Source organism: Notothenia rossii (genome assembly GCF_949606895.1).
Source record: "Notothenia rossii genome assembly, chromosome: 2".
Lineage (NCBI taxonomy): Eukaryota > Metazoa > Chordata > Actinopteri > Perciformes > Nototheniidae > Notothenia > Notothenia rossii.
This window is the reverse complement of record NC_136904.1, coordinates 34676129-34689551: the sequence shown is the minus strand read 5'-3', so window position 1 is coordinate 34689551 and position 13423 is coordinate 34676129. Positions and strand designations below refer to the sequence as shown.

The following is a 13423-nucleotide window of genomic DNA, read 5'->3' as shown; positions in this document are numbered from 1 at the left end:
CCACACTAAATATATTTTTTCAGGATTTGGAGTTTGTTCTGTGACACAATTCAACATGTTAAAGATGTCAGTATGCAAAAACAAAAATATTTTTGGATAAGCGTGGATGAGCGTAGCTTATAGACACTATTGCTAAAGAATGCAATTCTTCTTCAAAATGAAAGGTAGTAGGGAATCAAACGTCAAAAAAGTTTTATAAATGACTTAAAATTGGAATAGAATTAAACTTTCTAATGTCACATATTTATATTATACCTCCTCTAAACCTTGCAAATGTATTGCCTTCTTAATTGCCAGTATATTCAACAGAAGTGTTTGTTGGAAGATTGGATAGCTTCGGACACGAAAAATCACACACCTTTTCGACATCACTATTGGCAGCTGTGTACTACCATAGCTGTAACTTTCGAAACCAACAATCCCATATTCACTGTGCGAAGGTGAGATTAAAGTCAGGGTTGGAACTTCATTTATTATTGATTACATATTACGCAACTATTTCACTTTTCAAATTAACAATTTAGAGCAGTGGTTACCAACCTGGGGGGCGTGCCTTTTTTTATTTTATTCTTTATTTATTTATTTTTTACACATAATTGTAACGCAATACATGATTGTCAAAAAAATAATTGATTAATTAATTTGAATAACAATTCAAGTTAGTAGCTATTAAAGGCATAAAAAGACAGAAGTGTGTAATTCTTTCTTTAATAGAAATGTTTCTTCTGCCCGTAAAGTGTCCAAACCGAGCTTTTCTGGATAAACGCATTTTTAAAACATAGTCATTGTCCATGCCGGTTTCAGTTGGATTATTTGTCACAGTTGCTCCGATCAGATCGGTCTCCTCCATTTTGTAGATTATTTACGACTTTTGAATCCACATAAACACATCGGCAAAATCCGGTTTACTTTGAGCATGTGTTTTAAACAGTTTAATCCCTTTGTGAATTGTTTCCACTTCCGCGCCGTCCTTTAATTTCTTCATACAGCGGGAATCCAAATGGATGAATCCTGAGTCCAATAACCATCAAAGTCACTACAATAGTGCTCCTTAATTATGCTTTCATCCTCCTTTAACAAAATACTTCACATTCATCCAGTTTGTGACAGTAGTTGTAGCATTTTGAGACTTTGAAACTTTAATTACCGCTGTTGCCCCCCCCCCCCTTGTGTGTGTGTGTGTGTGTGTGTGTGTGTGTGTGTGTGTGTGTGTGTGTGTGTGTGTGTGTGTGTGTGTGTGTGTGTGTGTGTGTGTGTGTGTGTGTGTGTGTGTGTGTGGGGGAACGCAACTACCAACAGGAGTCATTTGGGGGGCTCTTGGGAAAAAAGGTTGGGAACCACTGATTTAGAGCAATACTATAAATGTCTTTCAAAAGACCGTCTTTAAATGTGATTGAGCACACCATACTGTGTATATGCAGATGCCCGTAGATTAACTTGTATCACAAATGGCACATTTCAATGTCACCTGGCGATCGTACAACAGATGAGAAAAAAATGAAAATTGTTATGAAATGTCTGATAAACTTGGTGTATGCTATGTCATCATATGTCTAACAAATAACGTGTTCAGTCAAAATATGATTGTTCCTCATGAGTATCCACATTAGGAAAAAGTGGCATAACATAAACATATCAAGTTTTGCTTGTTTAGTTACTTTGAATAAAAAGCTACACTCCTATTATCTCATAGGGCCATTTATCTTTAGTGATTAACCACTTCACTGTAATTGCATAGAGCAAAAAAAACACTTTACTTCTGCAAGCCGGATTTATTTAGTTATTAGTTATTTAGTCTGACATTTGAATCGAGATATTCATCAATATGTTGAGTTTTTTCCCAATGTCATTTCATAACCTTTTTATCCCTGAGGCAATGCATAAAATATTTTCCATATTCATCAGCTCTCATATCGATCACCACTATTCTGATTGACAATTAATGGATAAAAGTTTAGCAACTTAAATATGGCGTATTAAGTGCAATGTCACTGTGGAGGATGTTGGTTTAATGTAAAAAAAGAACAACAACTAAAAGAGTCGTAAAAGGTGCTTCATCTTGTGAAGCTGTCAAAACCATGCTTGAATTTCATCAGTTTTAGGATAAGAGATAATATATTTATCATTTTTTCTGTGTGTCATATTGATCTGTTGTGTCTTCTTGTGTATTCTTGTCGCCAGCCACACATCCTTCAGAATGTCTTCGCTTTGAGAGTTGCACTTAACATTGTTAGTTTTGATATTCCTTACATTCTGAGTTAAGGCTTATGTCACGATTCTATGTCTAGGTTTGGGTGTTTTGCTGTTGTCCCTGTCATGTTTTCCTCCTGTTTATTGTCTGGTCCTTTTCCCTGGTGTGTCTAATTGTCTGATTGTGTTCACCTGTGGCCCCTGTGTTTCCTCCTCCCTCCTCACCTGTGTCTTGTTGTGTGATTAGTCTTTTGTGTATTTAAGTGCTGGGTTTTCTGTCTGTCTTTGTCGGTTCGTCTTGTTCCATGACTAGTTCTGCGGTGAGTGTTCTGTTTTGTCATTGTATATCTCTATCTATATCTCTATCTATATCTCTATCTCATAGCCTTGAAATAAAGGAGTTTTTTCAGTTTATATCTGCATTTGGGTCCTGCTTGTTTCACAAACTGTGACAGTACGAACCGACCAAAAATGGACCCAGCAGATGATCCGTTTGAGGTAGAATTGCAGCGTTTTACCTTTTATCTGGCTTGCTGCGTTGATTGGTGGAAGGGAGCGTCCAGTGTTTGACAGAAGGAGGCCAGACTTGGTGAAATTCTTACCTGGCTGGATTTTGAACTTTCTCTCAGTGTGTGATTTCCAGCCTGCTGACTACAAACGTCTCGGTGTGTACCGTCCGGAGTCAACCCCTGCTTCTTCCCCAGTTCCTGCTCCTGTTCAGGAGTCGTATGATGGAACTCGTCTGGCTTATGGAGGTCCACGGAGTATTCAGGCGGCTGCGAAGAGAAGGAGTCGCAAGGGCAGGCTAGCAGCCCGAGCCCCAGCAGCCATGGTTCCGGCTCCAGTACCGGCCCACGCAGCTTTGCTTCCATACTCCATTACCTGGCTTACAAAGCCAGGGTCCAGGCTTCCGCTCCGCGCCCAGCAGCCATGGTTCCGGCTCCAGTGCCGGCCCCAGCGGCCATGGCCCCTACTCCAGAACCGGACCTTACAGCCGTGCATGTTTCCGGCTCCAGTGCTGGCCCACGCAGCCATGTTTCCGGCTCCAGAACCGGACCTTACAGCCATGTTTCCGGCTCCAGAACCGGACCTTGCAGCCATGTTTCCGGCTCCAGAGCCGGACCTTACAGCCATGTTTCCGGCTCCAGTGCTGGCCCACACAGCCATGTTTCCGACTCCAGGGGGTCCTGCCAACTCCATGTCTTGCCACGTTGGAGGTCCCGCCGACTACTCTTCCGCTCGGGGTCCTGGCAACTCCATGTCCTGTCGCGTTGGGGCTTCCGCCGACTGCTCTCCTGCCGGGGGTCCTGCCGGTCCTGTGTCCTCTTCCATGGGGGATCTTGCCGACACCGGCTCCTGACCGGCCTCCGGAGCTGTCTGGTCTTCACCCCTTCTCGGACTCTGCCTTGCCCCCGGGCCGTCCGCCCGAGATTCCCTCCATGGACTCTGCCTTTCCCCCGGGCCGTCCGCCCGAATTCCCCTTTTTTGAACTCTGCCTTGCCCCCGGGCCGTCCGCCCGAGACCCGTCCTCCAGACCCCCTCCACCCACCCTGCTGGACTTTTATTTTTTGGGACGTCTGGAATCCGTCCCTTGAGGGGGGGGTTATGTCACGATTCTATGTCTAGGTTTGGGTGTTTTGTTGTTTTCCCTGTCATGTTTTCCTCCTGTTTATTGTCTGGTCCTTTCACCTGGTGTCTAATTGTTTTCACCTGTGGCCCCTGTGTTTCCTCCTCCCTCCTCACCTGTGTCTTGTTGTGTGATTAGTCTTTTGTGTATTTAAGTGCTGGGTTTTTTCTGTCTGTCTTTGTCGGTTCGTCTTGTGCCATGACTAGTTCTGAGGTGAGTGTTCTGTTTTGTCATTGTATATATATCATAGCCTTGAAATAAAGGAGTTTTTTCAGTTTATATCTGCATTTGGGTCCCGCTTGTTTCACAAACTGTGACAGCTTACCTAAAATAAAATCAGTTGCACAAAACACCCTCATAAAATCTTCACTTTAAAATAATGGTTTTCTTATTATGTTGGTCTAATACAAACGGTATCCTAAAATAAATCAAACTGTTGTACATCTTACCTCCAGAAGAATAGTTGTTTCCTTTTTAGACCTACTTAAGGAAGAAGTTTTGTGAAACCAGACAATTTGAGTCTTCGGGCGTCATTCCTGTTGCCAGAAGCTTAAACTCTGGTGATCCCAGTGTTTTATCAGTCTTAAACAGCAGCCTCAAAACTCACCGGTCCAGCCTGCAAGGCAGCGGCAGAAGCCGGTCACCGGATCACATCCGTCTGCGTTGAAACAGTCGCATCTCTCTCTGCAGTCTAGCCCATATGACCCCTCCTAACAGCCAGAACACAGCAGACATATTGCATTAACAAAATTGACTGTCTTAACATCAGAATTGTTAAGTATTCTGATGATACAGTGTTATCATCTCTGTAAGGTAACACTGACAACAACAAAGTGTTTGCGTGGAGTTATAGAACACTATTTGGTTCACCATCCATCTCTCATAAATACACAAGGTACTATCATATACAAACTCGAGTGGGATGATAGATCATCTTCTTTCCAGTAATTACATGGAATATGTTGGTAAAAGGACCAAACAAAGAATTTGTTTCACTGCATTAGGTTTTTAGGGCAATAACACAAATTCTTATTTTGCCTTTCACATCTGCGTTTGTCAGGCATCTACAGTATAGCTGTTATAGATGGTAAAAATATTGTTTATCACTTAAAAGTCAAAACTGCTCCATATCATCAATGGATTAAAGATTGTAGGTCAAGCCTTCGAGAAACGTTGAATCCGTTTACCATTACAACTCTCTGACCCAAACCATGTCGAGAACAGCACATTTGAATTGTTCCCATCATTATTGTATCGTATGTTGCATTGTACAGCATCGTATGATGTGTCATATTGCATCTTGCATCGTATCTCATTGTACTCGTATCATACTTCATTGTATCTTGTATTATATGGTATATTGTATCGTATCTTCTATTGTATCGTACCTTGTATTGTACAGCATCATATCATATTGCATCGTAACTCATTGTACTCGTATCATACCGTATCTTGCATTGTATTGTATAGCGTTGTATCATATTGCATTTTATTATACAATTTTCTATTGCATTACATTGTATTGTTATTTAAAGAAGCTCAAACCCTTTTTCCCCCAAACTTTGCTGCACCTTATTTTCCTCAAAAGAACTAAAGATTCCACTTACAGGACACGGTAAGTCGCAGTACTCGTCCCTCCAGCCCGGGGAGCAGGTGCAGGTCCCGTTGGAGGGGTCGCAGGCCGCCTCGTTGGCACACTGACAGGTCTGGTTGCAGCTCAGTCCCCAGGTACCACTGGAGCACGGGATGGAGCAGTCCACACCCTGCCAACCTATCAGAGACAGAGACACCGTCCAAAGACCATCAGAAAGCCATTTAAAGCACTTAGTTTTAGTCAATTGTACTTCCTGAGCACCTGTGAACTCCATTATTTCCATCAGTTATTTTAAAGTACTCAACTAAGTAATTGCTGAGATCTTGGATCACAGTTACATTGCTACAATTAAGTCATACAGGGCTAGAAACACAAGCTGTCAAGTTGTAGAAGTTATAAGAAGTAAACCACTTTATTGGAGGGTACAATTTAACTACCTGACACTGAATGTTTAATGCCTATTTGAAAATAAAATCTACTTATACCCAAAATACCCACAGAGAAGTGTAGGAAGTCAATCTGTTGACTGTGAATATTTGGAAAATAACTTAACACTTAACATTGGTTTTATTTGGGGGTTTCTTTACAAAACTTATCTGATTGCTTGTGTTTTTTAGAACCGTTTTAATAAATGTTAGCAATGCGGTAAAATGTTCTGATATCAGCAATCCACAATGGGAATACATTTGTATTATTTAGACTAATGGATAAAACTATGAAAATAGGTCCCAAGTTGTAGAAAACTAAAATGATGATTCACTTTGCATGCACCACAATTAAGAAGTTATAATCAGATAACATTTTGGCCACAATCACCAATTGTAGCTTAACAAGTGATACCATTTCATGCATAATAACTATATAAATGCACAAATAGTTCTTGCTTTCACCCAGACCTGGAAGGTATTGTTATGAATGAAGTGGATTAGTATAGTTAATGTTGAAATTAAGTAACTTTATTCTTTTCATTTTGTGCCCTTTTTGTCTATTTTTTACATGCTTGGTTTTACAATGTGTACATACTTGGGCCCCCTGGTGGCCTTGGGGTTAGGGCACAACATTAAATTGCTACTGCCCTGGTTCATATCCGGCCAGGGACATTTGTCTCATAACAATCCTCTTTGCCTTCCCCTCATTTCCTGTCATTTCTCTACTGTCTGCTTTATCACACAGCGTACAAATGCCCTCTAAAAATATTGTGGACGTGTTGACGTTGAAGTTATGAGTCGGGTATTAATTATACGTTTCTAATCTCATCTCTAATACAGTGTTTCTCTCATTTCAGTTATGACTGGCTTTTATCTGGAAGATAGAAACATGTGCTGAAACATTGATCCTTGGATTTATAAATAAGAAAGGACACGTATGTGTCCTGATTTTCTCTCCTTCCTTCAGATGTAAAAATGGTCAAATATCCTTTCTTTCTTGGCCCCCAATTATACCTCATGCTTCTTTAGGAGTCCTAACAGTATATGAACTGTATAGATTATGGAACGTTTGCTCTACATGCATCTACAAGTACAACTCATGTTTGACAAGCCTTTTTCATCAGCCTGAACTAGAGCTCCCCCTCAGAAGCTCTGAGAGAAAAAGGGCTCACAGGGTGAAGACAGACACCCGGGTACTTGTTCCAGCCTCTCGGGCCCCTGGCCCCGCGCTCGGGCTCAGATGCCTCTCCACTTTAATTACCTGTGTTCCCCACGAGTCCCAGTGGCACATAAATATTTAAGGATGCTGATATTGAGATATATTAGGGAAGTGAAGTGGAGAACAGAAATAAGAAGCAGGGAAAAGTTCTGGAGATTGTCAAGGTCGAGATTCACAGGTGAGTTTAGAGCAGGAAAGAAAACCAAAATTAAACAACAAATAAGGAATTTACTTTAATTGATAAGGGCTGCTCTGCCCATTATTTGCTCTATGTGATTGTGAATTTAGTTTAAAAATGTCAGAAAATGGTTGTGAAAAATGGCCATAACAATTTCTTGAATCCATTTAAATTGAGTAATTCCGGCTGTGGCTCAGTCAGTAGGGGCTTGGACTGGGAGCCGTAGGGTTGCCGGTTAAAGTCCATGAACAGACTTCAAATATGGAGATTGGACTGCTACTTGGAGAGGTCCCAGTTTACCTCCTGGGCCCTGCCGTGGTGCCCTTTAGCAAGTCACCCCATTGCTCCCCGGGCACTGCTCCTAGTACTAGACTTCTTGTAATAAGATGGGTTAAAAGCAGAGAACACATTTCACTGTGTGTGCTCTGGATGTGTGACCATTAAAGAGGGTTTCATCCCTCCGATTCTATTCTAATTAATTGACCAACAGTGAAAACATGAGAAATACAAAGAAAAGCAGGAAACCCTCAAAAAATGAAGAAAACCTAAACTTTGGTATTTTTGCTCAGAGTATTTCTTAGGCTAGAAACCAATAGTGAAATTCAATGTGGTGTAAAGTATCTGTATCTTTCTTAAAAATGTAGGTGTTTGTATTTAACTTGAGAATGTAATTAATTTCTACTAAATAACAGGGAAACATTAAACAAAAAAAAATACTACAATACAATACGTTTTTACTTTTTTAAACATGATTTTCTTGCGACATTGCACACATATGTAGTGTGTATTTGTTAAATGTGTCACATTTAGATTGTGGTTTAATTTAAGATTTAGAATGAAGAACTCATATTAGTAATGGAGTATTTTTTTTTTTGTCATTGTTTTTGTTGCTGCTCAAGGATCTGAGTACTTCTAAATTACTGTAATGATTAGTTGTGTTTGAAAAAGGAATAGTTTGGAGAAATTGAGTAAATAAAAGTGTAGCACAGGACCAGTGTACCTTCTCTGCAGATGCAGAATCCGTCAATGTGTGAACAGGAGATCTCGTTGTGACAGGAGCAGGAGGAGGTGCAGTTTGTCCCGTAGAGTCCGGCGGGACAGCTGATGGAGCAGTCGTCCCCCTACACACACACACACACACACACACACACACACGCACACGCACACGCACCTCAGTACTTCAGTTTTTCTACTTTCCTGTGTCCACTTTTACAACTGTTCCATCCACAGCCTCCATTGGACTCCTTTGTTTACTTCTGTAACATAGCTACAGATGTTGCACTCAAACACATTGTTTGTCCAAAGGGGCGGGACAGCTCTTAGCAGTTGACCAATCAAATCAGAGATGACTGTGCTCTGGTTTCAGACAGAGGGTGAAAAGAGGTGCGGCAGCACAGGCAGTACAAGACAAATAAAGAGCTTTTTGAACATTAAAGCATGGAGACTTGTCACAGTAGAGACACTAACTACTAATATGAAACCTGGAAATGAGCAGAATAGGCTCTGTGCACAAGATGGCGTCTATCAACTTCCGGCGGCTGGGTGTGAGGCTGAGTACTTCCGGTTTGAGTTTTGACAGCTTGACAGTTTGTTATGACACATCGAGAGCAAGAATGAGCGGATTTCGGGGTAAAGAAAAGCGATTGACCTTCCAGCGTGTAAGAAAGTCGGCACTACATTGCTGTGTGCCCCTTTGTACAAATTTGTCCCGTTACCAGAATCAGAATACCTTTATTAGTCCCACTGAGGGGAAATTTGCAGCGTTACAGCAGGAAAGAGCCACAGACAGCTTAGTGTTGCATATCTTACATGCGTTAAAAAGTACTAAGTTATATTATAATAAACAATATGCTAAAAAAATTAATGGCTTTTTAAAAATTAAAAGTTACATCATTTTCAAAAATACAGATAAAAAACAAATCAAATCTACAAATCAAATCCTGTAGCAGTTCTTAGGATTTAGCAGCCCGGTATATATTACAGTTATTAAAGATGGCATATGTATATAAAGTATATCAAGTCTATATTGCACATAAAGCACATAGTTTGACGGTATTTAACAGCAGCAAGTTACACAATGTTATAATCGGGAGATAAGTTTCCATTCATTTCGGCAAGCCTGGGCAACAACGATTGAAAGATTTCTTTCTCCCAAACCAATTGTGTATTTCATTACAAAAAGCAGTTATACCATATGTTTAGGTACTAATGAATTATATCCTCAAAACAAACACACTGATAAATAACAAAGGAAAATACATAATTTAATAAATCCACAATATGATAACATTTTACAGATTAATTTAATAAACTTTTACAAAACATAGGTTGATGTTATATCGGGGGGAAAAATTACATATTTAAACATTTCAATTAGTCTCTGCATATTTAAGTAATGCTAGTTTATATAACAGATGAACAGATGTACAATATCCAGAAAGTAGATGCAAAAAATATATATAATGTGTGCATTTCCAACATATCCTCTGAAAGAGTGTTAGTCGTTGAGTTGAGTAGTGAGCCATTCGTTTTTTTTTCGTGGTGCAATGTCTGCTGAGAAGTCCTTGTATGCCTCGCTGACTTTGAGGACATCTGGGTCTGGCAGCTCCCCCCGCACGGCCTTGTAACGTGTACTCCTTTGAACATGTTTATATGATAATTAGGACTTTAAGAACAATTTTACACTCAGACAACAATCACAAAGTTGTAGCAGGCTACATACAATTACTTAGGACAATATATATTACCTTAGACCGTCAGCAACTGTAAACTGCTTTGGCTTAGTGGAAGTGAACACCATGTCACTCACTCTGCCTGGTTTCACACCCTATTAACTACACAAAAGAATTGTCAAATTAATTGAAAAGGTTGTTGATGCAACATACTAAATCAGCTCTTGGCACAAAGGAAATACTCATTAAACCGTGGATTGGTTGTGAACACATACTGTACTTACCATGGTTCTTGGCCTGTGCCATCGCTGCTCTGTTTCAGTGCAGCTGAGGACAGGGGGTACAGCAGCCAGGTTGAGTGTGGAGTAGTGTGCGGTCTGGAACAGCAGTGCAACATTGTGGTTGCAGAATGCTGTTCCAGCTACACAGGAACACTTTGCCACTGCAATCTCCACAGGTGAGCAGTTCTTAAAACAAAATGTCAGTCATTTTACATTTAGAACACTGCTTCAATACAACACAGACAAATGAGAAAGCTGAGAGCAGGCTGATCAGGCAAGTAATAGGTGTGGGAAAAGGCTAAACCATGTCAGGTTGTCAGTCACATCACATACACAGAAGTTCTGCTGTTTGGAATACTGTAATTTAAGGACATTCAAACAGATACGCTTGTATAGCCTGTCTCAGCTCTCTCAATTTATTATCTTGTATTATAACTGAAATAGTGTTAGTGGAACGTTGAACAGCTTAACATAGATGTAGGGTACAAAACCAGCACTTACCTAACACTGGCCAATACAAATAATTGGACCCTACATGGATTATACTAACCATTCAGTAAAAAACAGCAGCTGTCACAACCAGTTTCTGGGGTTTCCATGAAAGCAGAGACGGTCTTCAACCTCTCATTAAGAATCTTTGATGAAAGCTAAGTTTGGATTTAGCTAATGTATTTATCATTTTACACGAGAGGGTTACAAAACGAAAATAAATCTGTAGTCCCTTCATGCTAGATACACACAGCTAGCTACCAGTTGATGTGAGCAAATGTATTGTCACTATGTAATCTGTTGCAACACGTCAGCTAGCTGGGATTATTTGAATCCTAAATCACAGGTTACCTACTCTAGCCACATCAAAACCCCAGAACATGAACCTGATTGAGGCTTTGAACCGATTAACACTTTTTATTTTCCTCCCTACTCTGAGATCGTGAGGCTTTTCATGCTTTCTCATGGACCTGTAACAGCTAGCCCTGATGCTCAATCTCCCTGAAGGTAGATCTTTGTTTGAAAATGTGGGGAATTGGATATCATTCATATTATCCAAAAAAACGTAATAGTACATAATTAAAACGCTTTACACTGTATCAAGACTGTCAAGTTGTCAAAGTTAGCCAGTAACTACAGCTTTGTTTGTCACTTACCTTCATAATTGTCGACATAGCTGGATATGTAGCTACATCTTGAACCCCTTTTCTCTTTTGCTCCTCGGGGCTAAGCCTGCCGCTTGTACCAGCCGATGTACATCACTGATGTTAACCTTCAGTAGGTCTTGGAGACATCGAGTGTAAAATAGTACCTATATAATATCTATACGCTATTTCTCTCGTTATCTATTGCTATCTATACGCTATATATCGCTCTTCCCTCTACCGCTCTACCGTAGACCGGAAGTTTACAACCGCACACTCAATGAACCGGAAATGGAAATACGTCATCCCGTGCAACTAGCCTATAGGGCCCTTTAAATAATGTATACCACTCATACCAAAGGCTTATTTAATTTAAAAATGATGCATTTCATTATTTGACTTACTAACTCTCACTTACGATTTGTATAAATGATGTAATATAGTATATCGAGAAATGAAGAAAGGAAGAAGGCATACAGAAAACAGTTAACCGAGTGTATTATCTTTAGCTTAATGGGTAAAACATTATTAACAGTAAGGAGACCATGTTATCAGTAACAATACAAGTTAATTAGAGACATCTTAAAATAAAGTAAGGACTTTCCATAAAATCGCTCCTGGTTTTTGAAAAGTCTGGATAAAAAATGTGAAATATATGCTAGATCTTCAATAGTTCCACATTGGAAACAAAAAGCAGTGTCCGTGGCATGTCTTTCTACCAACACAAACAGTCTTCTGTTAGACTGTATATCATAGATGTGAAAATTACATTGTGTCTGTCAGCTAAATAAATAAATATAAATACGGAGATGTTTTTTTCTTTGCCTCTTGAATTCTTCATGAGCCGTCCTGTGACTGAGCGCACAGGTTTTGGAGTTTTAGTAACAAGTTGACAGACAGCAAGCTCTCACTGCCTCTCTCCTGCAGCTTAGCTCAAGGGAAACAGGTCTTGCTCAGGGTTCACCTTTGAATTTTTTATTATGAGCCCAAGACTGCTTTGAATTTGATGGCGGAGATGCAGCAAACAAGCGCATGTATTATGGAGGAGGGACGCGATCATCACTGACTGCATTCCCTGCAGAGGAACATGATGTCTGCGCTTGTCCAATCAGCAGAGGACATGGTCTGAGACAGCTTGGCATTAGCAGGATGTCTAACCTTATTCAGCACGCTGTGAAACAGGCTCTGTGTAAACCTAGAGCTCCGGCATTGATCAGACCCTTCGACATGTAAACTGTGCTAATTAAAGCGGCCCGTTCACAACCTGCTGCCTTTAAATCGCTATTAATCTAATATTCACAAAGCCAGCCAAGTGTGCAAAGACAGGAGAAGAGAGAAGCCTAATTAAAATGTATATATATATATTTAAAAAAAACAAGACTTTGTTAATAAATAATGTGCCCGATAAGGCGTATCATCAGAATTTCAAAGGGGAAGTGATCTCTGGAATAATAAATAAGTTTGGATCGATTGATGCTGATATTTAACGTGCATTATTTTATCTTCAAAGGAGTTGTTTGGAGCTTTATCAGTGTTTTTTTCTCATATCAAATCCTAAATCAGGACGAATAAATAAATAAACTGGTACGTTTTTTTTGTTGCTAAAAACTGTATTCGATCCGGATTATTGTAATCACTTTAAATATCATATTCTTATAATAACAAGATGGTAAGATTGCTAGATCCTCTACAAAAAACGACTAATACCACAATGTCGAAAAACGATGCTGATCCTCATTATGTTGAGTGGCATATTCTTTATAATTCTTTATATCATGATTATTTATAGTATGTATATAATAATATGTATATAAATATATATATAAATATATATATATATATATATATATATTATTTATAATATTTCTATAATGTTATTTAATATTTCTGAAATATTTACATTATATTATATAATTGCATTTTAATTATTCATGCGATAATGTGTTCATCACAAAGCTATTTTGCTTAATAATAATAATAATAATAATAATAATAATAATAATACTTCATGAATTATTCACTGATTTAGATGTAATGTGTTCTCAGATCTTAGAACAGCAAACTGCCTTGGATTCTTTTTAAATAAGTTTAAGATGTATAC

The 13423-nt window shown here is 39.3% G+C and overlaps 2 protein-coding genes and 1 long non-coding RNA gene across 9 annotated transcripts in view; 1 reads left to right on the top strand and 2 right to left on the bottom strand.

The window, feature by feature from the left end:
• LOC307030159 (multiple epidermal growth factor-like domains protein 11) overlaps window positions 1-13423 on the bottom strand; it is a 148254-nt gene that overhangs the window by 28417 nt on the left and 106414 nt on the right. For all 7 annotated transcript variants that reach the window (XR_013805562.1, XM_079666424.1, XM_079666423.1 and 4 more), the window contains 3 exons: window positions 8237-8357; window positions 5425-5588; window positions 4425-4527 (listed from right to left, as the gene is read on the bottom strand). Coding sequence is in view for 6 of the 7 variants with exons in the window: in XM_079666424.1 (XP_079522550.1) it covers window positions 4425-4527; window positions 5425-5588; window positions 8237-8357 (388 nt within the window). In the remaining variant the exon portion in view is untranslated. The remainder of the gene's footprint in view (window positions 1-4424; window positions 4528-5424; window positions 5589-8236; window positions 8358-13423) is intronic.
• On the top strand, window positions 2506-4096 carry LOC307030163 (uncharacterized protein). The gene is made up of 2 exons (XM_079666433.1): window positions 2506-2510; window positions 2895-4096. Exon 2 carries the CDS (start codon window positions 3020-3022, stop codon window positions 3548-3550), a length of 531 nt encoding a protein of 176 aa, XP_079522559.1. The 5' UTR covers window positions 2506-2510; window positions 2895-3019; the 3' UTR covers window positions 3551-4096.
• On the bottom strand, window positions 9169-11910 carry LOC307030164. Its single transcript, XR_013805563.1, has 4 exons — window positions 11335-11910; window positions 10193-10375; window positions 9984-10070; window positions 9169-9872 (listed from the first exon to the last, which is right to left on the bottom strand). It is a non-coding gene; the product is annotated as an uncharacterized lncRNA (long non-coding RNA).

Coding starts and splice junctions, on each gene's coding strand:
- LOC307030163 (XM_079666433.1), top strand. CDS start 3,020: ATGGTTCCGGCTCCAGTACCGGCCCACGCAGCTTTGCTTCCATACTCC.